Below are 23,606 nucleotides of genomic sequence, written 5' to 3' on the forward strand. Positions count from 1 at the left end.
CCTTCAGGATGGCCTCCGCTCCACCTTGCTGTGCCTTGTTTCCGTGGTTACTTCTGGGTCTTCACGGCGCTTACACAATCCTTTTAATCTATTTTTGTGTACCGCTGAGAGTGTGGACACCCACTTTCCACATGAAGCATGGAAGAGTCATCCGCCCTGGTTAAACAGACCAGCATGGGGCTTACTCCCACCGCGGGATTTTAAAAAACAATGAATACCAGCTGAATGTTTATATCACGAGGAACTCATCATATCAGCTGGAGATCTTTTCAGAACATCCTTCTTCACAGCCCAAGGTTATGAAGACTTCTTGGTCTGAATTTCCTGTCAAGTGACGCTATATAGAACACAAATTGCCCTCATTTCCTCTACTTTTTGTTGTGTTCTCATTTGGGCTTTGACAGCTGTGTTTATATGAGGCAGAAAGAGACAGTTGTCTAACGGAGGGTTAGAGCGGGGAATTGTATGATTTGATGGTATATCTGCTTGTGGATGGTGCCTGTGGATAGTGAGAAAACTATAAAGAAACAGTTCACCCAAAATTAAAGTTCTGTAATCATTACTCATCCTTAAAATCATCATTTTGTGCATCTTGGGGCCTCTGGTCTCTATGAACTGACATTGTATGCCATATGGGTTTAGAACAACATTAGGGTGAGTAAATAATGACGAATTTTCATTTTGAAGAGCTATTTATTTGATGATTATGGATGTAGTTCACCACCTGTAGCTCCTTGGGGCACCGATTTGTACATCACAGGATACATGGTGTCTCGAGTCTATTTATGATTCATAGATATGAATCAGTGCTCAGCTCAAAAGGGTGTGAAAATTATGGAGGGCTTTTCAGAATGTCATCCTGTGATTGTTATCATCATCGTAAACATGCAGTAGGGCTTTTTCCATGGATTGTGGAGGCTTATGGGAAAGCTTAATTTTTTTTTTCTTTTTTGGTTGCAATTTAAATTCCTGCCTTTTGAAATTCACATTTATTATGAAGAACTTTTAATGATTGTATATATATATATACATACGCTATTGTTAAAAATTTTGGGGTCGGAATGATTTTTGAAAGTCTCTAAAGGGCTGCATTTATTTGATCAAAAATAGTAAAAACTAAAAACAGCATTTTGCAGCAATTTTAAAAAGTGCTTCATATATTAGTATATTGTCAAATGTAATTTATTCCTTAGATGGCAAAGCTGAATTTTCAGCATCATTACTCCAGTCTTCAGTGTCACACGATTCTTCAGAAATCAGTCTAATATGCTGATTTTGCAATGTGGAAATAATTTTTTCCTCGGGATTCTTTGATGAAAATTGATGATTGGTGAGCATTTATTTGAAATAGAAATATAATTCTTTTGTAACTTTATAAATTACTTTACTATCACTTTTGATCAATTTAATGTCCTTGCTGAATAAAAGTATTCATTTAATTTAAAAAGAAAACTTACTGACCCCAAACCTTTATACAGTAGTATACATCAATGTATATATCAATGGTATTTGTACAATTTAAGCAGGAATACACATACAATGTGACAGATGCACTGATGATCCTGTACAACAACAGCAATACTCATTCCACAAGTCTCTTTACACTGATTCTTTGAAGCACATTTACTATAATCCACCGAAGACAATACCCACAATCCCCCCATGCTATGCAGTTTAATTATCAGTCACTGTTGAGCACATGTACACATTTTGTGAATCACACTTGCAACAAAACTAAATTGGCAGACCGTGTGCACTGAGGCAAATAAATGCATCCACTGATTTTGGCAAATGTATATACACCCCCAACAACTGGCGCATTTTCCTCTTTGTATGAAGCCACATGATTAACTCCTTAACGTCATATGTTCTACCTAAACAGAGTTTAAAAGTGATTTAGGTGAGAAAATGAGATTTCTGATTAACAGGCCACTCTTTCACCTGCTATGTTTGCATGGTTTTACAGGGCTTAAAAATTCGTAATAAACAATCTCACCATGTGCACATTTAAGTCAAGGGCTGTGTTCAGAATAGCATAAGCATACTACCATACTTCTAGTAGACAACATATTTCTAGTTTATTGTATAGTAGTATTATATAATATAATATATGCATACTGTGTGCTTTGAATACATTAACATTTACTTGAAATATATGTTCAAATGATGATAACTGAATTGTACTTGTAGTAAACTATGTGTCAAAGTCAACAATGTAGAATGCAACTTAAAAAAAAAAAGTGGTAACACTTTATTTTGATGGTCCACGTTGGACATTCTATTGACTGTAAGTAATGTTGCACCTACATTATAATATTTGAAGACTGTCAGCTTTACTTTATTTTGATGCTCCCCAAACATTTTACTGACTATAAGTAACTTTGCAAGTACGTCAACTTATTCTATAACCCCTTATTCCACTAACCCTACCAGTCTACTAAAACTCAACTAATACTCTGAGTTAGTTGACTTGTAGGTGCAACATTACTTATAGTCAATAGAATGTCTAAAGGGGATCATCAAAATAAAGTGTGCCATAATGCATTCGATTTTTAAGAATAGTAGGCAATACACTGCTAAGTATGCAGTATGCTAGTATATCATTCCAAACATAGCTTGTGAACACATCTGAATGTGTCATCTTTCTCTTAAATTATGAAAAAAGCTGCCTGTCCAATCTGCATAATTTTTCAAAACAAACAAAACCTTAGAAAAAAAAGATAAGAAAATCCATTTAAAAATAATCAAATCAACACAGATACCAATCACTTACACACAGACGACTGCTATCTTCAGTGTGGACGTTTTCACATATTTTATGCCTCTGGGCTATGAAATCAACAGTATTCTGTTATCTACTGTAGTGTTCAAGCAATCATTTTACTAGAACAAAAATGTTCGGTTAACTAAGGCATCAGAAGTTTTCCTCATTCCAGGTACAATCCAATAGTACGTTCCAGTCTACGTCCATTCGTTCCTTTCGGTAATCCGTTGTAATGTTCAATTTCCTTTGAACATTCATTCGCTTTTCCTCAGATCATCCTGGTGTTTTTTTTTTTTTTCATTTAGTTTTTTAGTGATTTAATATCATCATGAATTCAGCCTTGCACGACAAAATGCGTTCGGTCTCAGGAGCGACAGAAGAGCAGTTTTTGAAAGACGTTCCTGAACTCCACGTTGAAGGCAGTGTAGATGATGGGGTTGACGGCACTGTTCACATAACCAAGCCATGTGACCACACTGATCAGCGTTGGCCCAATGTCACATGACTCGCACAGCGCCTTAGTCACATGGACCACAAAGAAAGGAGTCCAGCAGGCCAGAAAAACACCTGGGGAGGAGATCAGTTAGAAATTGGAGTTTATATTCTAACATTGGTACATGATTAAACAAGCTTCAGGCAGCAAAAATAACAGTTGCCCGATGTGTCTGTTTTGTTCTCTCTGGGCACCTTGGTGTGTCAGTTACCTTTTTATTCTGCTTTTTGTATTTTTTCATTTATACTACTGTGTTGCTGCAAGCTGATCTAACACCACGTTTTCAGTCTGTATAAGTTGTGAGGAGAACAACAATGGTGAACATATGGTCAGAATGCTGTCAGAAACTGCTTTCACACTGCTTTCATTGCCTTGGAAACAGCCTTATATATTTTATATGTTACAGGACTTCTGTTAGAAAAGCAATTGTCATGTTAATAATCCAAGAGCAGCAGGTGTCACATTAAGCCATAGAAAGTTTTTATACATTGCCGAGCTTGCCGTTCTAGCAGTGCCCTCATCATAATTGACATGGGTTTCGTTTCTGCTCATGCATTTATTCATGACTTCATTAAATATTTTTCACATAAATGAACATTCAAACACGCATTGTGTTCATTGATGTACACCTGCAGAGTTTTGGTTTCAGAAACCTCAGATCATGGCAAGCCACTTTGAGTGTTTGAAAAGACCAGCATAGCAGCTCACCAGCATTTGTTTTGGAAGCTGGAGTTCCCTAAAGGCACCCCAATCCTGCTCCTGGAGGGCCACTGTCCCGCAAAGTTCAGCTCCAACCCCAGTTAAACACACGTGAACCAGCTAATCAAGGTCTTACATGGTAGAAATTTCCAGGCAGGTGTGTTGAGGCAAGTTGGAGCTTGATAGTGGCCCTCCAGGACCGCGTTTGGACACCCCTGCCTTAAAGGGATAATTCACTAAAAAATCAAATATATGTCATAATTTACTCTGTCTAATTTCAAATCATATGAACTTGTGGAACACAGGTGGAGATGTTTAGGAGAATGTTCATGATGCCCCCAAAATGTTTAAAAACACAAGGACAATTCCAAAAATATGCTAAAAAGATCTTATTGGGTGTAGAACAACAGTAAATGGTTAAAAGGTGAGTAAATGATTACAGAATTTATATTTTAGGGTGAAATAACACCTTAGCAAAATATCCTTGGTCAATAAAAAAGATTTTAGAGATGATTATTATTTATTCAGATTTCTTTATTATTTTTTTATTATTATTTATATTTATTTATTTGCACTTTATCTGTAACGATAATTTATTTAGATTAAATAATAGATAATTTAGATTTTTAAACAGTATATTATAATTATTTATATTATATAATTTGCATTTTAAGCTGCATATTAAAATGATTTTAGTTTGTTGTGTTTATTTGAAAGCTAGACTATACAGTACCATTGTGCATGAGACAAATAAAAAAAAGGTCATGAAAATCTACCAATGACATAGGTTACGCTACAAAACCTGCATTAAACCTGAGCAATTATATTTTGAGAATTAATATTACATTTAAATAAATATATTTTTAATAATATGTAAGCTTTAGTCAATATATGTTAATATGTTTATATTATTAATAATATAAAATAGATCATCATTTAAATATATATATTTAAATGATGATCTCTTGGTCTATTGTAGAGAAGTTGTTTACAAAAGTTTGATCTGAATTGATACTCACCCACAACAACGGGCAGCACCTTCATTGCCTTCCGCTCCCGTCCGCTCACCCTGTTGCTCTTGCTGTGGCGGCGTCCCGCGTGAGACCGATGTTTTTTCCCCACACCGTTCTCCCTGCCGCTCTCGTCCTCTGTGGCCCGCTCAGGGTTCTCTGCGTCCGAAACACTGTCCATCTGAGTGGTCATGGGGTCGCTCTCTGCTGCCGGCATCTGACCTTCTGCCTGCTCGTCTGTGGTAATGGTAACCGGACTGGCTGAGGAGACAGGAGTAGTCGGGGTAGTGGTGAGAGATGTCGGACTGAGACCTGCAGGCATGAGGTACACCACCTTCTCCTTCGCCCGTCCCTTCTCCTTCTGCAGAGCTGCTCCCAGACGCAAAGACAGGCTCCTACGCCCTCTGGGTGGCCGGTGGAGGTGCGAGCGGCTACGACCAGAGCTCCATCGCCTTAGTCCCCTGAACATCCAGTAGTACAAGAGGAGCATGACAGGGCAGGGGACGAAGAAGGAGCAGATGGAGGAGTAGACCACAAACTGGTTGTCCTCCAGCTTACACACGTGAGGGTTCCTGTTGGGAACCTGATTCAAGCCGAATATGACAGGACTGGCTACTCCAAAGGAAAGCACCCAGGTGGCTGTGATCAAGACCAACTGACGAACACTAAACTGGTTCCTGTTGTACTTCAGAGGGACCACCACTGCAATGTACCTGCAATAGAGATGCAGAGAAGGTTTAAGGCACGTTCCACTTCATCTAGTGCACATTTGAGAAAGCCAGTCATTCAAAGTGCACTCCATGAGCGCAGATTGATGCATTTGGCCCATGCACTACCTAGTAGACCTTTGTTTTAAACCCTCAAATCTCTTGCGCATGCATTGTTGACATCAGAGGACTGTGCTGATGACGAAAATTACGTAATGCATAACACGGAAATGGAAAGTATACTTCAGGCTTTACTGGAATATAGTTTCCAGCGTTGTTTTGGTCCCCATTGACGTTCATTGTATGAACAAAAACAGTAGTTTCATTTTTGGGTGAACTATCCCCTTAAGACAGGATTGTAGATAAAGTGTTTTGACGTTCATATTGCACACAGAGTCAGTTGAGATTGATAAAACATTCAATCAGACATTACTTTTCTACCGTTATATGTATGCTTTTACCGCAGTTACTTTAGCTTGCTTCTATAAGCTTATTTTTATGCGTAAAATCATACTGACAGCTCCATAAAGCATGTTTTTTGTTCTTGTTCGTTAATCACAAAAACCCGCTGAGACAGTGGAGGATTCTAGTGCAATCATTTTAAATTGCATGAGACCTCATAAGTCTGATTCATCTTTTCAGTCATATTCATCCTTTCGACCTAAACCTTTGTTTTCATCTTCAGAGACAAGCTCGCTTTTGTTTTAGAAGCCTATGCGTCAAAGACGGAGTGACCCTGTTTTGCCTTGGTCTGGGACCTCTTGAAGTTGTTTCATATTGTTAATGTGAAGCAGTGATGCTTGATGCGCTGTGTAAGTAATGAAATTCATTTGAAATTCAGTGGTTTCATTAGCATCCCTGGACACCCAAACACACATAACCACCGAGTTAAGATTCAGTGTGTGAGCGCTCAGAGAGGCATAGAACAGACCAGCTGAATGTTAAAAAATCATTACAAATTCATCCGAAACATTAGGGACCACCGCAAGAGATGAGTAGATAATCTGAATGCACAAACTATTCTTTTGTTAAAATATTTTATGCTATGTTATGGGTATATCCGCCACATAAGAAAATAATCATGCTTTGGTAAATCGCAATTGTGACATAAAAAGTCAAAATTATGAGATACTAAGAGATAAAAGGTTGAAGTTTTACAATACCAAGTAATAATTATGAGAGAACAGTCAAAGTTATAAGATACTAAGTCATAACTGATATAAAGTCAATAATTTTTGAATGGTTAGTATCACATATTTTCATTTTATGTCATAATTATTACTTTTATCTCAATTTTTACTTTTTGTCAATTGTTTTTGTCCAAATTTTGACTTTATCTCGACTTTTCATGTCATAATTATAACTTTTTATGCCACATTTATGACTTTTTATCTCATATTTTCAACATTTTGTCTCATAATTCCGACTTTAAATGTCAAAGCATAACTTTTTTTATATGGATGAAATGGGCTTCCATAAAGGTATGTAGAAAGATAAAAAGTAAAGTGTTACTTGTTCAATTTATACCCATAATATGCAAATGACTCTTTTATGTGCCACTCTTTATATTTTTTGTATTTATTGACAAATACAATTCCAACAGAACACTCTGTAAATAATTTTTTACCCTGTTCATTCTATATATTTTTATCATTTCTGCAGCTTGCGTACATGCTGCCAATGCATTCGTAATGCTGACGAGTGATTGGGTCTCATTTCAAGCAAGTTAGAGTCAAAGTTTGTGCTATTTTTAGAAAGTGGTCATGAGCAGGTGTGTGAGTGTGTGTGGGCTGTGTCTCTCACCTGTCCACACTAATTGCACATAGATTCAGAATGGAAGCAGTGCAGAGCATCACGTCCATAGTCATTAGGGCATCACAGATGTACATACTCAGGGTCCAAATTCCTCCCAGGAACTAAAACACCGCCACACACACAAGCATAGACAGAGAGGAGAGACAGTGTAAGACAACAGGACACACACAATCATCCATACCTGTCAGGGGCATCAACTGCATGCATGTTAAATGGAAAAGCGTAAAAAAAAAAAAAAAAAAAAAAAAAAAAAAAACGTGATTTTCTTAAATTAGTTTTAAATATAATTATAATTATTTATTTATTTTAAGTATTAGCACAAATTACAGTGGGATATTAAAGAACATTCATAGTTTTCTCTTTATTTCTTGTATGTTTATAACAACATTTTAATAATTTTGTAATTTCAATTTTACTATAACATTCTGTCCAGGGACTATAGATTAAAAGTAGCCTTTGGCTAATTCACATTTACAGTCATGTTTATTATAAATAATAATACAATAAAAAAGGAATAAAATAAATAAATAAATGCACAACATAAGTACCAATACTCACTACTCAATTATAATACTACATATAAAAATATGAATATTATCATCAAGATTGTTTTTCAACATGGCAACAATTTTGAATGGGCTATTCTATAAAGTCAGATTCAAGGTCACATTAGTCATTAGGATCATATGGAAGAAGATGGTAGGTGTTTTTCACTCTATGGTCTTGATTGACTGCAATTGAATTCATTCAAAGCATTAACCAAATCCGTTGTTGATTCACTCACTAACCATACAATAAAGAGAAGAAGTCTCTGAGGGAAATCACTCACTGCATCAAGATTCAATTCACAGACACACAAACTTCAAGGGCAGCAACTCAGACGTTAGAAATATTTTCCTGAAGTACAAAGTGTACACTGTATGGCATAAAGCAGCATGAAAAGAAAACTGACCCTGCACATTATAATAAATGTTCCTTTGGTTATTGTGAACATTTCATTGATGCACAAATATTCCAAAGAAAAACAAATTATATAAAATTTGAATAACTGCCTTTTAAATTACTTTCCTTTTGCAGTTGATGTCAAGCCATCTTATTTTTAACCTCATCCATGCAAACCTGTCACAGAGTCCATTTCACAGTCAAATAATTTCCAGATGCATAAAATCAAGCCAAAATGATGGCATACATTATTTTCCTCAATGAATTAAGTAAAACAGGATGCAGTTTATGAGATCTACTGATAATCAGAAAGTTCAAACCTAACAACATATCAAAAGCGGCAGATTCATGAATCATTCAGTCAAACGATTGGTTCAAAACGGCTGATTCATTCAGGGACAAAGCAGAAGTGACTGAGGCTGAATCCGAAATTGCCCCCTATACCCTAGGGCATTATTCAAGGGAACATTTGTAGTGGTGTCCGAAACCATAGTGGACGTTATTGAGTGCACTCATCCAATCCCACATTGCACCGCAACAGCGAGTTCGCTCCCTCGTTTTCATTCAGTTCTTCAAGTGAACTGTATTAGTGGACACTAATGTAGGGAATAGGGATTGAGGGTTTAGGGGGAGTCGTCGAGTCATTCATTAGAACGATTTGTTCAAAAACGGGGATTCATTCAGTAACGAAACTGAAACTGTGTCGCTCGGAGACGCACAATGGCTCTACTGTTTGGAACTGGTGGTGGTGGTGGTGGCGCAATGGATAAGACAATGGATAAGACACATGCCTTTGGTGTGAGAGACCCGGGTTCGAATCCACTGTGAGACACCAATGTGTCCCTGAGCAAGACACTTAACCCCTAGTTGCTCCAGAGGCGTGCGACCTCTGACATATATAGCAATTGTAAGTCGCTTTGTATAAAAGCGTCAGCTAAATGAATAAATGTAAATGTAAATGTAAACTATTTTCGTTGACAAAATAGAGGGAAACCAGACAATATTGTGTCTAAAATGTAAGTCACCTAATAGCCTATAAACTTGTTGTTTACTGACATCACATATGCAAACTTAGCTATATAAAAAATATGCCGATATTCGGGGAAACGGCACTTTGGCTTGTGTGATATTGCTTATAAATATTAAAAACAAGAACTTTTTTGAAGACTCTTTTTTTTGCACCATATCTTGGTTTTTGGGAGCATTTTTATACATTTTGGTGCCATTTTTGCCCCAAGCCCTAGTTAATTTCCAACCCTGGTGTGTGCGCTGCGTGATGGTGGGGAGTGGGGCTTTTTTTCAAGAGCAAGCGGAGGCCCCTTCTGTTGCGAGGCCCGTTTCAAGTGAAACAAAGCATACGCCGCTACTACAACAGATGATCTGTGAACCATTGCCAGAGCCGTATGCTTCATTTGAACATTGCTGAGCTCACGTCCACGAGTTCAACAGCTTGTTTTCAGTTTCAATTATGTTAGAGAAGAAGTCTGGTTGTTTGGTACAATGTAGATATTTGAGTGACTCATTTATTGATTAAATTCTTATTCAGCTTAAACCTTCCGCTTGTCCGCAATCATTACAAGTTCAACATCACCTGATTGACTCAGAAAGTTCTCAGAAACCCTGTAGCGCTCAATGCTTAATGTACCAGCGTCTTCTATTGAAATCTTTTCAACATTGATTAAAACAAAGGACAGATGATTGGGGGACAATACACTCCATAACACCCAATTTGCCTTGAGCGATGAGGTTCACAAGCATCAGTAAATCAGTAGTCTGAGATATAGAGGAGGGGTTTAGACCGTCTACCGTCTGTCATCGGCACTCACCTCAGAGTAGACGTAGAGCGGGAGGACCAGCACGGCCAGCAGGAGGTCGGCCACGGCCAGACTGACGATGAAGTAGTTAGTTGCGGTTTTGAGGGAGCGTTCAGTGAACACACTGAGGCACACTAGGATGTTCCCCAAGATGATGATGAGGATGAGAGGCACGCCGCATATCAACGCGAAGTAGTTGTACCCCTCGTGGGCCACCGCTGGGTCTATACTGGGTGTCACATTGGCCATGGTGCCCCGAAGTTCAGCTGCCAACCCGGATTCAACATCTGTAAGAGGGAAAGATTGACACAGTTTGTGGAGATGATTGGGATTTTGTGTGTGTATTGTATGCTAATACGTGTTTGCGTTCTTGCCCATATGTTACGAGGAGAGGAATTATGACAAGATGAAGCCGTAAATATGTACAAGCGCCCTCATTTCACAGTCATTTATATGCAGAGTGCTTGGAGATGCTGTCATACGTCTTCTTTTTTCGACAGTTACACACTCTCTCTCCATTTGTCATCTTTTGCAAACACAATATTGTAATTTTATGGTGTAAATTTATTCTGATGTTTGCTTCGCCTAGTTCGCTTTCATTCTAGGCAAAGTTCTTACCTTGAAACTGTCACGAACAGACAGGTCTGTTGGGGATTGTAGAGTTTGTCGACATGTCTGGCGTCTGAGAGGGTTCTAATCACATTCTGGAAGTGGTGATTCTCTCCGTCAAGGTACACAGCGGCCATGTTGAAAGAATTAACACTTCATTCATGTGATCTGATAAGAGCTGAAAGAGAAGAAATGTGATGATTGAATTTTCTTTTATGCTTTATATAGGCATCATCCGCAATGCACATGGCGTAGATGTGATAATCAAGCTGAAAAAGGAACGCAAGATGGAGTTTGACACCCTTGAATTACAGAAGATCTGTGAAGACTTCACATTTTGCTGTCACAAGGTTGTGTGGTTTCACGCACAAGCTAAAATGTGCCGAAACTGATCTGTAGTTGTTATTGCACGTCACAGTAACTCGTTTTCTGGTCTGGTCCCTATAACTGCAGGTTTAATGGCTGATTATATCATTGTGTCATTCTGGAATTAGTATTTAAAGAGGTGCAAGGGCATATAATATATATCATTAATTAAAATTTTGGGTCAAGTCTGGGTTTCTTTATTCCCTGTTAGACACGTTGGAGTATGGGATCAGAGGATGCTCTGCTTCTGTGATAACGGACTGTTTGAAATTCTCCCCTCTCGCAACAACAGGTGAAGGTTGCTATGACAACCTCCAGTGTGTGTGTGTGTGTGTGTGTGTGTGTGTGTGTGTGTGTGTGTGTGTGTGTGTGTGTGTGTGTGTGTGTGTGTGTACCGCAATAAAGACGGGAGGCACTTGTGAGCATGTACATAAATAAAAACCCAATCAAACCGTTCCAGTTCACATCACCCTTTGGTAACTAATAGAAATGTTCAATTAGAGAAGTCTCCTCTCGGGTCGATGTTATCATTTCTTGCTTTTTCTCATAGTGGTCTAGTAGAGCTAGTTAGCGGGGTTGTGTGCCATTGCGGACTAAATTGAGAACGCCTTTTAAATTCCAATTTAATTTCTAAGCATGATTCCTATTTGTAATTCTAATTTGAAATCAAGGAAGTATGGAAAGTAAGTAAGTATTAGGAAGTAATTTGAAACTGGAAGAATTTCAAATAAATTATGTAGTTTTTAAAATCATTACATTTATTATCAGCATGACTTACGTGTGAGGTATTTATAGAAATATTAGATGATATTAATGACACATTTTTTAAATGCCACCTCTAGGTAGTTAATACATATTTTATATTTAATACAATTGAATTTTATGGGAAATGGTGGAAGATGCTTTATTTATCCTAGATCAATAATAATCAATAGTATAATCGTTTAATGGTCGATATTTATTTTTTATTTAAACGTTTCTGAAAACAATTTGGTGGACATTGTATGGTAGCTTGTTTCTGCCACGGAATAACAAAAAAGTGGGCTTTTTTTTTCCTTCTTAAAATTGTGGTTATATCTCATAATTCAGAGTTCATGGCTTTCAATTGCAAGTTTATGTTATATAACGTCGCAATTCTGAGAAATTAAGTCAGAATTCTGAGAAATAAAGTCAGAATTCTTAGAACTAAAGTCCCAATTCTGAGAAATGAAATAAAAATTATGAGAAATACTCGCAATTCTAATAAATGAAGTCACAATTCTGAGAAATAAAGTGGTAATTCTGAGAAATAGGCTAGTCACAACTGAAACATTCTGACATTTTCACTCAATGGCGAGCAAAACAAGCTTCCATAACATTGTGTAATTAAATTAAATTAAATTAAATTAAATTAAATTAAATTAAATTAAATTTAATTAAATTAAATTTAATTTAATTTAATTTAATTTAATTCTACATATCAATTAATTATTATTAATTGTATTATATATAATTGGCATTATTAGTCAGAATTATTTTTGTGATTATTTATGATTTGAAACGTAAGTTTTGTGTCATGGAGTTGAATTTTGAACTTTTTGAATTTAGATTTTACATTTTTAAGAAATTCCTCTTCCCGTCACTGTATTCAAAACTCTCATAAGAAAAGGTACAAAACCTGTCACTTTCAAAAGGTACACCTTTGTACCTAAAGAGTGCATATTGGTTCCTTAAAGGTACATATTGGTACCAAAAGTGTACATATCAGTACCTAAATAGTACATATTAGAACCTTTTTAAGGGTACCATCCCATTGCTTTTGTACCAATTTTTCTGAGACTGAACATGCTGTGGGTTGTGGCCAATTTCAACTGAAATTCACTTTTATGGTTTGAAAGTAGATTTTACTTTAACTGTCAGTTGATTTGTAGAAGTGTCAGATTAATATGCCGTTCAGTTTGTGTCCATGCGCCACAAAGTTTTCTCACTGCATGGATCATGTAGCCCGTATTGTGCGGGTATTAACAGATATCTAAAAAGCACTGTGTGATGACTCTTTAATCTCTCCCAAAGTACAAAGGTAAACAAACACAGCGTGCCACTGGCAGTTGTCAATCTGGTAATCTATCCTCATGCCTCTCGTACCTTGCGTTCTGCCTGTAAATGTCATCCTGTGACATCCCTGGGTAATGGGAACAGCAGGGGAAAGAAGAAAAAGTCACTAACACACCCTGGTGTAAGTCTGTCAGACCGGAACGTTTCAGACAAGGCACATGGATAACAAAACCTGCAACAGCCATCTCATCCCTGTCCCAGAACGTCTCTCCCCAAGAGTCGTCAAAGCACAAATAGCTTCCATCTGTCTTGTTGCCAGAGGAGACCTAAAATAATTTCATTAGAAAGTTTAAAATGCCAATGTCACATTGACGTCCGCCCTAGAGCAGAAGGATTCGGAAGGTTGCATCTCATTACGTTCCACCTTTAAGCATGAACTGTTTGATTTTCCACATATGAGGCCAATATGAGACACTTTATTGAGATTAAGTTCATGCAGAAAGGTCGTTTCATTACAGGTGGAATGATTTAAGAATTAGTCTCTTTAGCAGAAGCGCCATTTAGAGGCTTCACATTCTCTGACCTTCTGAGAACGTTTGTGTTCTGCACTTTCCAAGAGCACAGTACAAAGTAAAAAATTATATGATCAGTAAGTTATGACAACATATGTTTTTAAATTTGCTTTAATTCATCAAAATAAGTTAAGCATTTTTAAGAATGTTATAGGTTATACAAGATTCAACTCGTAAATTACATCCAAGTTGATTGGTTTTCAATGTACATTTGGTAACACTTTATTTTACAGTGTCCTTTGTTACATATGTTACATGTACTTGCCATAGTAATAATAACAGTCATTGACTCATTTATGCAAAATTACATGCAACTAACCCTCAACCGAATCCTAATCCTACCATTAAGTACATGTTGTTAATTGATATTACTCAGTCCTTAAATATATAATTACACTGTAACAATGACACCTTCAAATAAAGTGTAACCGTACATTTCTTTCCAATGACTTCTCTTAAGAGCATTGGAATTGCAAACTCTGTGTTTGAGATGTTACATGCTACTATGAAAACTACCATGTTTTAAACATAACATTTCTGTATCCTATCCTGTCTGTACAGAATATTGATATTTAATTCATTATAGTAAGTAGATTATATAAATGAACTAAATGGTAATATTTAGCTCTGTCCCACACTTTGCGTATAACCCAACATGAAATTTAGGGATATTCAAAGGACGTCCTCCTTTGTAAAATAAATAGATAAATAAAAACTTTAAAAAAAACTATATATAGCCTATGTTTTCTGTTAGGGAAATATGTATTTATGGCCATGTGTTGCATTAATTTCTCTCTTACTATTGTTTTGGACTTCCAAACCATTACTGATTTCCCTTTCTCAGTTATGCTCAATTAAAAGCGTCTTTTAGTATTGAGATATCGTCCTCACCTCCAATAAGGTTCCGTCACCAGCGATGGCAGCCGGTTTTAATTATAGACAAGGAATGTCAGAGCTGCTACATTCCTCCAACGGGGACAATGAATAGTGATCAAGGTAATTACTGCCTTTCCTCTCTCTTTATTATAGTTATTTTTTCTAAGCTAATCAGAGAGCACCAGTCTTTCCGTAGGTGTTCAAAAACTTTTGTATTGTTATTGTGATCATTCAGTCCATTAATAATGTTTGCATAGTATAAGTGCTGCCTTATTGAAGGTTTGTAAAGTGTCTTTTATTGATTGAATTATTTTTAAATTGCAGCAGAGAAAAGAAGACGGTGAACCTGAGGCATCTCACCTGTCAATGCCTCTCTATTTGAGCTGGTCATCTTTTTATGTCACGGTTCAGGAAAAATCTTGACAGAAAGTGTTTTTCACCCTTAAATGGTTTGATTCATGAGACGTCTTGAGAGGCAACAGATCAGGTGATGGCCTGTGGCATTTCCTTTGTGTGGCTGGATGTCTTTTTGAAGATTTATAGCCATGAGGCTCTACAGGAAAACACTGACGGAGCAAGAGGAGAGATAAATGTGGAGATATTCACCACGACAATAAAAGCTCCAGAGGGAGGCGAGGCAATGATCTGTGTTAAGGGAAGGGATGGCGTATGTGCTTTTTGTGTGAAGGGAAAGTGTGAAAACAAGAGGATAAGGTCACAAGGTAGAAAATGGCTACAGTTTTTTAACTGTGTGCGTGTGTGTGCGCCTGCTTGTGTGTGTCCTCACTCAAAAAAATAAGCTGTTGAACGAACTTGATTAAATTAACTTTACCACGAAAATGAATTACATTTTTCCAACAAAATCTAATTTGTTTGAAATGATTTAGTGTAATCTTGTTGTATGAACTTAAATTAATTTAGTCATTCCTACTAGATAAAGTTTTGTCAGGTTGACTACATTTAATTTTTGCCCTGCCTAAAATCGCCAACATTATAATTTTAGCTAATTTGACTCTACAGTTATTTCCAATGATAGAAGCTATAGTGTTCAATTAAATTAAAACCACTTTTTACCGAGTAATATTGAATATTACTTATGCAGGTCTGCGAAAGAGGTTTAATGCATGTATAGTGTATACTGAGCTGGTAAACCCTACAAAATGTCCCCATGGAAGAAAACAGTTTATTAATCATACTAAGACATGTTTTTTGAAAATGTAAAAATGCAGAAAGTAGGTAGGTTTAGGGTTAGAGGACGGAATACAGTTTGTATAGTATAAAAATCATTACGTCTATGAAAAGTCCCCATGAAACATAAAAACACTACATGTGTGTATAGGTTACGAAAATAATCTGCATTTAAAAAAAATTTCACTTCGAATCAAAATTAGAATTTAGTACTTTTTTAGTTTATTACAGCTAGCTTTGAGCAAAGGGATCTATAATATCTGGTGGGAGTTAAGCTATCTGTTAGCATTAGCATTCATCTCAATGGTACTTTTTGGCAGGCACATATGTGTCTCTTTGTCAATGTTTTAGACATTCAGCTGAGCCATATTTGTCATTTGACTCATCAGTCAGGATCCACAAGAAAATTATATCCCAATAAAGTTTGGGAAATTTAAAATAAGGTTTAAAAATGAAATTTCACGCAAGGGCGAAACATTTTCCCACACAGATTTTGCTGGTCTCGTGGATTTGCCATGTTAAACAACAGCCAAGCTGCTTGGTTTTAAAATGACTTCTGTGTGAGCTGTGCTTCATGCATTGCTACACTACTGACAATGGACATTTTTTGTCCTCAAAATTTGATCCAAAATTTGGCTAATGTGACCACACCTTAATGGTGTAGATATGGCATTCCAGCTAGGGATAGGCCATGCTTACCAGCCTAATTCTAGCACCGAGGCCATTGAAATGGTAGCCTTAACAATTGATCAAAATTAAAGATTAGGTATTATATACATATAACAGCATTAGCATTAGCGGGGTGGCGCGTGAAATCCTGGACGTCTTTCTCTTACATGGAAATGTTTTATTTTTCTCAGCTGTGCTAACACTGGTACTTTATTTCCCACAAACTGATATGTGTATGTGAGTCCATGTATTAAGCTAATAATGAGCTAATCACTGTGAAATGTCAGAGGTTAATTAAACATGCTTCTGATGTCATCGACAAAAGCTGTCGATGGGCATTCACTTTGTCAAATGGCGTCATCCTAAGACAGATCCTGATAAGATTTCAGCTTCAATTCATTTCAAGCTGACAGATATATGAACAAAAAACTGTCAAATGTACTTCATCCACTACATGTGCCTCATGATAATTGCCCTGCTGTGAGATCTTGGTCATTGATTTTCATGTTTTAAGTCTTGTAGATCAACTGCCGGCTTATCTAGAGTCCCTCTCACAATCTCACTCTCTCGTTTGGTCAATTAGCATTCGACACACAATTCTGAACAATTCAAAATACAATTCACAGTTTTACTGTGCTGTGTGTGTGAAGGGTGTGGTATTACGGAGATAACCCACGCTTTATATTTTGTGAACCTTTTTACAAAAGTTAAAGGTATAGCGGAGGATCTTTCCAAATTTTAGATAAAACCCGCCCTCTCCACTTTTTGAAAAGTTTGATTGATTCACCAGAATGATTGACAATTAGGAGGACCAATAGTTTAGACTACCCACCAGGAAGTAAAACATCCTCCGCTATACCTTTAACTGAGATCTCCTCTATTCCAGTTAGGGACATTTTGTAGGCACCCACATGGTGAAATATCATTAGAGCTGTGAATAAACTCAACGGTTCGGTGGACCCAGCACAGCTGCGATTAATGTGAGGTCACACTCTAATAAACGCCGCCCTCGGACTGTCAATTAGAAGGTCTGAGATGGAGAAAAAAAAAAAAAAATAGAAATCATGGGACAAAGCAATTTTAAAGTGAAATAATTATTCCGATGGCAGAAGCAGATTAGATATAATATGGGTTGGAATCAGTCTGAGGAACAGAATATTAATTCATTTGATAATCTAGATAATATTTTAATAGCTTATAAAAAGTTGCTTGTTGCCTGTGTCTAAAAATTGATAACAGATCACTCTAAATTGTAATGTAGACACATGCATTTTCTTTTAAGATGCTTTGAAATTATGTGTATTGTAAAAAGCGCTATTAAAAATAAATGTGAATTGAATTAAAAATCAAGCTTGCAGTTTTTCTAATACAGTATAAATGGAAGTCTCTGAACATAGACAGCAATATAGTAAAAAATGAAGTGGATCATCATATTGATGAATTCCTTCTGTTTCTTTAACGCATCTCGTTTTTCTCTTTTTCTCTCTTTCCTCTTTTTCGTCACGACCAAGCCTTGCTTTACTCCATGAGAGCGGCCCCTGCTGTGATCTAGGGACCATCTGCCTGGATGGCTCTTCAATGAGTGAACTTATCTCTATCACACTCAAACACTCACATCAGACTCTCTTCTCCATGGTCAGATTATTTTCGAAATACCCCAGCTTCAATGTTTCTCAGTGCCAGGTATTTACGTCCCGTCGGCTTTGTGCCAGACGGAGCAAAGTGGCCTATATAAGTACAAGATATGATTGACCTTTTCCTGCTTGATCTCAGCTTCTCAATGGATTTACAGACCTGGCATCCAACAATGTGGGTTGCCCTTTTAACCAGGATTTAGATTCAGCTCTGTTTTATCTCTAAGTAAGTTCAGAAGAAGCACCCAGGCTAGATCTTCAGTTTAAACTCACCCGCTCATGCCTGTACTAATTTTCTAATTTGTGTAAACTGAGGGAATAATCAAACGTGCTCATCTATGTGGTTCACTCTCCAATATATTGGAAAGTCTGATTCATTTTAGTGAATCTGATTGTAGTGAATAATAAATGATGATCTTTTTTCTCTCTAACACACACACACATACACACACACATATACATATATATATATATATATACACACATATAAATTATAAATTATATATTGTGTGGCCACAATAAAAGGCCACTCTAAAATGTGCAGTTTTACTGTATTGGGGAGGTCCAGGGGGTTCTGAAAACCAGTCAGTCAGTGACCACCATTTGCCTCACACAGTGCAACACATCTCCTTCGCATAGAGTTGATCAGGTTGTTGATTGTGGCCTGTGGAATGTTGGTCCACTTCTCTTCAACGGCTCTTCAATCCACTCCTCCAACAATGGGCCTCAGGATCTCGTCATGGTATCTCTGTGCATTCAAAATGCCATCAATAAAATGCATCTGTGTTCATTGTCCATAACATACGCCTGCCCATACCATAACCCCACCGCCACCATGGGCCACTTGATCCACAACGTTCACATCAGCACTCACCCAAACGACGCCATACACACTGTCTGCCATCTGCCCTGTACAGTGAAAACCGGGATTCATCCGTGAAGAGAACACCTCTCCAAAGTGCCCACTCAAGTCGGTTACGACGACGAACTGCAGTCAGGTCGAGACCCTGATGAGGACGACGAGCATGCAGATGAGCTTCCCTGAGACGGTTTCTGACAGTTTGTGCAGAAATTCTTTGGTTATGCAAACGATTGTTGCAGCAGCTGTCTGGGTGGCTGGTCTCAGACGATCTTGGAGATGAAGATGCTGGATGTGGAGGTCCTGGGCTGGTGTGGTTACACGTGGTCTGCGGTTGTGAGGCCAGTTGGACTGCCAAATTCTCTGAAACGCCTTTGGAGACGGCTTATGGTAGAGAAATGAACATTCAATTCACGGGCAACAGCTTTGGTGGACATTCCTGCAGTCAGCATACCAATTGCACGCTCCCTCAAAACTTGCGACATCTGTGGCATTGTGCTGTGTGATAAAACTGCACATTTTAGAGTGGCCTTTTATTGTGGCCAGCCTAAGGCACACCTGTGCAATAATCATGCTGTCTAATCAGCATCTTGATATGCCACACCTGTGAGGTGGATGGATTATCTCGGCAAAGGAGAAGTGCTCAGTAACACAGATTTAGACAGATTTGTGAACAATATTTGAGGGAAATAGGCCATTTGTGTACATAGAAAAAGTCTTAGATCTTTGAGTTCAGCTCATGAATTTAAGTGAAACCTAAATGATCTTCTCTCTCATATGTACTAGAATGGCTGATTCATTGTAGTGAATCTGATTCACAGCAGTGATTCTGATTCATTCTAGTGAATCCTACATGAATCCCCTCTCTCTCATATTTAGCACTAAAAGGTCTGATTCATTGTAGCCTACTGAATCTTATTCATTCTAGTGAATCCTAAATGATCCCCTCTCTCTCTCTCTCTCTCTCATTGTAGTGAATCTGATTCATTCCAAATGAATATGATTCTCTCTCTGTCATATATAGCACTGGAATTCATTATAGTGAATCATTGAATCCTAAGTGATCCTCTCTCTTATGTAGAACTGGAAAGTCTGATTCATTCTATTGAATCAACAGATTCCAAAAATGATACGACTCTGTAAATTGTTCTGTTCAAGTTTGATAGTGTTACCCTAATTGAGAATCAGTTATTCATTCATTCAAATTAATTTTAAATTATTAAAAAATACAGATTTTATTAAATCATAATTTATATTTTTACTTATAAAAACATGCTGTCATCTTAATTTACTTAAATGTAGCTTTACTACTTCCAATTATGAGTTTAGCAAGCTACAATTTCAAAGAGAGTTCCCCAAAATTAATTATTAAGAATCCAGTCTGAGTATTGGACAGTGTTCGACAGCAGTGTTTTTCCAGGACCACATTGTTCTTAGAAAAATCAGCCAAAGAATCCTTCTACTCCTGACCTCAGTCTCTCCGCAAGTTGCATGTGTGTTTTTATATACTGAATGCAACCAATGCATTTCCTCCTCAAGCATATGGTAATGATATAATCTATTCTCAACCCTCAGTGCTGAGAGGTGTTTGACAGTCATCACCAAGGGCCTTAAATAGCATACTGATCTACTTCCTGCACCTCTCAAGAGATTCTTCAGACATGTAGCATAATTGTGTATATTACACTGAACAATGGGAGGAAGAGGCTGCTATGGGACTAGGTTGGGCAATAAATAAAAAGTCCGCCCACTTGCGATCCGCAGTACCATAGCAACCAACCTATGGATTTTAGTGCCAGATCGCATAAAGAATTTAATTGCCTGGGCTTCTTACCAATCATGTAGAGAACCATAACATCTCATGGTGGTGGCATTACAAGACCATAGATGCAATTAAAAGCCACAGGCTTCCTTTAAGGGGCTGATGGGGTCATTGGATGAACGTTTGGGCAAGTGCAATAGACTTGATCAATGTTCTGCAGATGCCGAGCAGAGGCGTGTTTCTTTGAAGGCAGTTCGTACGTACTGAGCAACAGGTGCTAAACAGCCCGGACTGCATTACAGCCACCTGTCTGGATGCAGCAGAACACAGCATGGTGCTGTTGGACCCGCTTCACTGAATGTCTATCACCAGAGGAAACGACAACCTAATGTGTCTTTCTGACCAGCTGTGTGCACAGCAACAACAGCGTGACAGTGGTGGGGGGTGGAGGGGAAAGATTGATCTGGCACCGGACCCACGGTCGGGCACTGTGTGTGTGTGTGTTGAGTTGCTATGGTTTCTAAAAACGGATGCTCATATCAGAGCATTGTGTGCAATTTGTACTTAATTTGAGTGTGTGAATAGTGTGAATGACCCAACCCAATCTCATGGGAAAACAAGTATTTTACGAGTTGGCAAATTTGTATGAATTTGTACGATGTGATTCGTACAAAAACGTATGATTTTTAGAAGAAAAAAAAGCAAGCAGCATGAAGGCCAACCTTTAAACCTTACCATCAGCAGGGTGTAAGTAGATCATTCCTACGAATTAGCCACCAATTCATCAAAATATAAAATACTTGCAAATTGCCATGAGATTGTGTTGGAATGATCTCAGTGGAGATTTAGATTTAGTGAAAGTGTATTGGGGACCAGGAGTCACTACTCAAAAATAATCACTATATTCTGATTTATTGTGAATACAGTTGGACATAAAATAAATACAAATCTTTCACCAGCATCCAGTTTCTGTTTTTCAATGTACTGATGGTTGCCTTTTATAGTAGCTTTAGTTTAAATAACTTTTCTCAAAACACACCTGTAATTGTTTTAATCCATGTAATTATTGTCTCTCTTCACTTGGTTTAGATGTTTTGTTTATTTTAGTAGTTGTTGTCTTAAATTTGTTTGAAATTTGTCTTAAATTTAAACACTGTCCATTTAGTCTTTTTTCACATGTGAATGTGTCAGTATATTATTTTAGTGTTTGTCAGTTTTGCTTTCATTAATAATATATATATGAAGAATTCAGATGCAAAAGCCTCTAAGTTCCATCTGAAATTTTCTTCTATGATAATTTTTATCAAGCTCGTATATTTAAGTTCAGTAATTTCACTTAAATGGCAATGAAAATTACCTATGAATTGTCATTTAAGTGAAATTACTGAACTTAAATATACAAGCTTGATAAAAATTATCATTCTAGAAGAAAATTTCAGATGGCACTTAGAGGCTTTTGCATCTGAATTCTTCATATATATATAGTTATTATTAATGAAAGCATGAACAAAATAGCAGCTTTGAGCATTATGAGGATTTCATCATAATTTGGTTGTCACTTTTCCAGCGTTTTGGTTCAGGTCATGTCTATTAGTCTCATTTGTAGTTGTGATCAAACGCAGAAATAAGGGAGAATTCATTCAAGCAGAAAAGCTTTGTACTGATACACCTTGAGCCCTGTCTAAATTCTGTGCAGATAAGTCTGCGTTCATTCATATTCATGAATTTTGTTTGTCATTTGCATAATTTAAAAGGCAAATGTTTCTGGTTCACCCAAAACGAAGATGTAAAATCTAACACGAACAGACCACCATTTATCTTGTCATGTTTTCCTCATTTCGTTTATTTGCCTCACTTTAGGTTATTACGGTTAAGTCTAGCATTCAGGTAAATAGAAAAACTTGAGACAAATGTTCTTACCTGAAACTCAAAATGGACAGAAAACCATCACAGGAAAATGTCAGAAATCCATTAAACACACTCTCCCGTCCCCAAAGGTGTCAGCGCATCAGAGGTCAAAAGAGTGTCCCTCTCAGTCTCCCATTGTCTCAGCTTTTACGTTTTTCTCCATGAGAGAAGCACGTCTTCCAGCAGAGCTTTTTTTTTCCCCTGTGTGCAACGCAGTGATCTTTTCTGACAGACTCTTATGTGTCAGAAAGTTTCCTCAGGTAGCGCATCCGCTAGTTTTATACGTGCCGTCTCTCGCTCTCTTAGTTCATTAGCTGCTGCATGTCTGCGGAGACGGGGTGAGAGAGCGCTCTCATTCTCTCCGCTCTTCTGTCTGTGCGCCACATGCTTTCTGCTTCTCTATCAGTTACTCCCTCTCTCTTTCTCACCTCTCTCTCTCTCTCTCTTCCTTCTTACCTTGTGACTCCTTTCTTGGTCTATTTATGTGTATCTTTTCTTCTTTCTCTCATCGGTCCTCTTTACACATGTCTCTCTCTCTCTTTCTTTTTCTTCAGTTTTTCTCACTCGGTCTCGTGCTTTCTGTCTGTCTCTCTTTCTCTCTCCCAACGTTTAATTGGCCGTGGTGCACTTGTGGCTGTGATTGGTTGACAGATGAATAATTTGAGCTCCCTCTCTGTGATGTGTGTCTCAGAACAGCTGTTGACCAATCACTGACCCAGTATGAGCTTCGGGTTCTGACATGCAAAACTGCTCAATTTGAGCCCAGGACAGAGGGTACTAAATGTGAGGCATGTCCTTCATGTCTCGCTGGTAAATATGCTCAAAGGGAAGAGGCAGGGATGGCTTCTTTGACTCCAGTGTTCAGTTGCATTATCTATCTGATAA

General features: G+C 37.5%; 1 protein-coding gene across 1 annotated transcript; it reads right to left on the reverse strand.

Annotated features, from left to right (window-relative positions):
• Positions 1-1,658: 1,658 nt before the first annotated feature.
• drd4-rs (dopamine receptor D4 related sequence) lies at positions 1,659-23,282 on the reverse strand. The gene is made up of 6 exons (XM_082167847.1): positions 22,734-23,282; positions 10,863-11,021; positions 10,257-10,531; positions 7,477-7,589; positions 4,976-5,679; positions 1,659-3,331 (listed from the first exon to the last, which is right to left on the reverse strand). Exons 3-6 carry the CDS (start codon positions 10,491-10,493, stop codon positions 3,129-3,131), a joined length of 1,257 nt encoding a protein of 418 aa, XP_082023973.1. The 5' UTR covers positions 10,494-10,531; positions 10,863-11,021; positions 22,734-23,282; the 3' UTR covers positions 1,659-3,128.
• Between the last annotated feature and the right edge of the window lie 324 nt (positions 23,283-23,606).

Source organism: Leuciscus leuciscus (genome assembly GCF_965113295.1).
Source record: "Leuciscus leuciscus genome assembly, chromosome: 4".
Taxonomy (NCBI): Eukaryota; Metazoa; Chordata; class Actinopteri; order Cypriniformes; family Leuciscidae; genus Leuciscus; species Leuciscus leuciscus.

What these genes read in the sequence shown, in the direction of transcription:
- drd4-rs (XM_082167847.1), bottom strand. Translation starts at nt 10,493, where the DNA reads ATGGCCAATGTGACACCCAGTATAGACCCAGCGGTGGCCCACGAGGGG. An exon ending in TGTGCAATTAGTGTGGACAG is followed by an intron (nt 5,680 to 7,476) that starts GTGAGAGACACA and finishes TCTCTATTGCAG; the next exon opens with GTACATTGCAGTGGTGGTCC. An exon ending in GGTGCTGCCCGTTGTTGTGG is followed by an intron (nt 3,332 to 4,975) that starts GTGAGTATCAAT and finishes TCTCCTCCCCAG; the next exon opens with GTGTTTTTCTGGCCTGCTGG.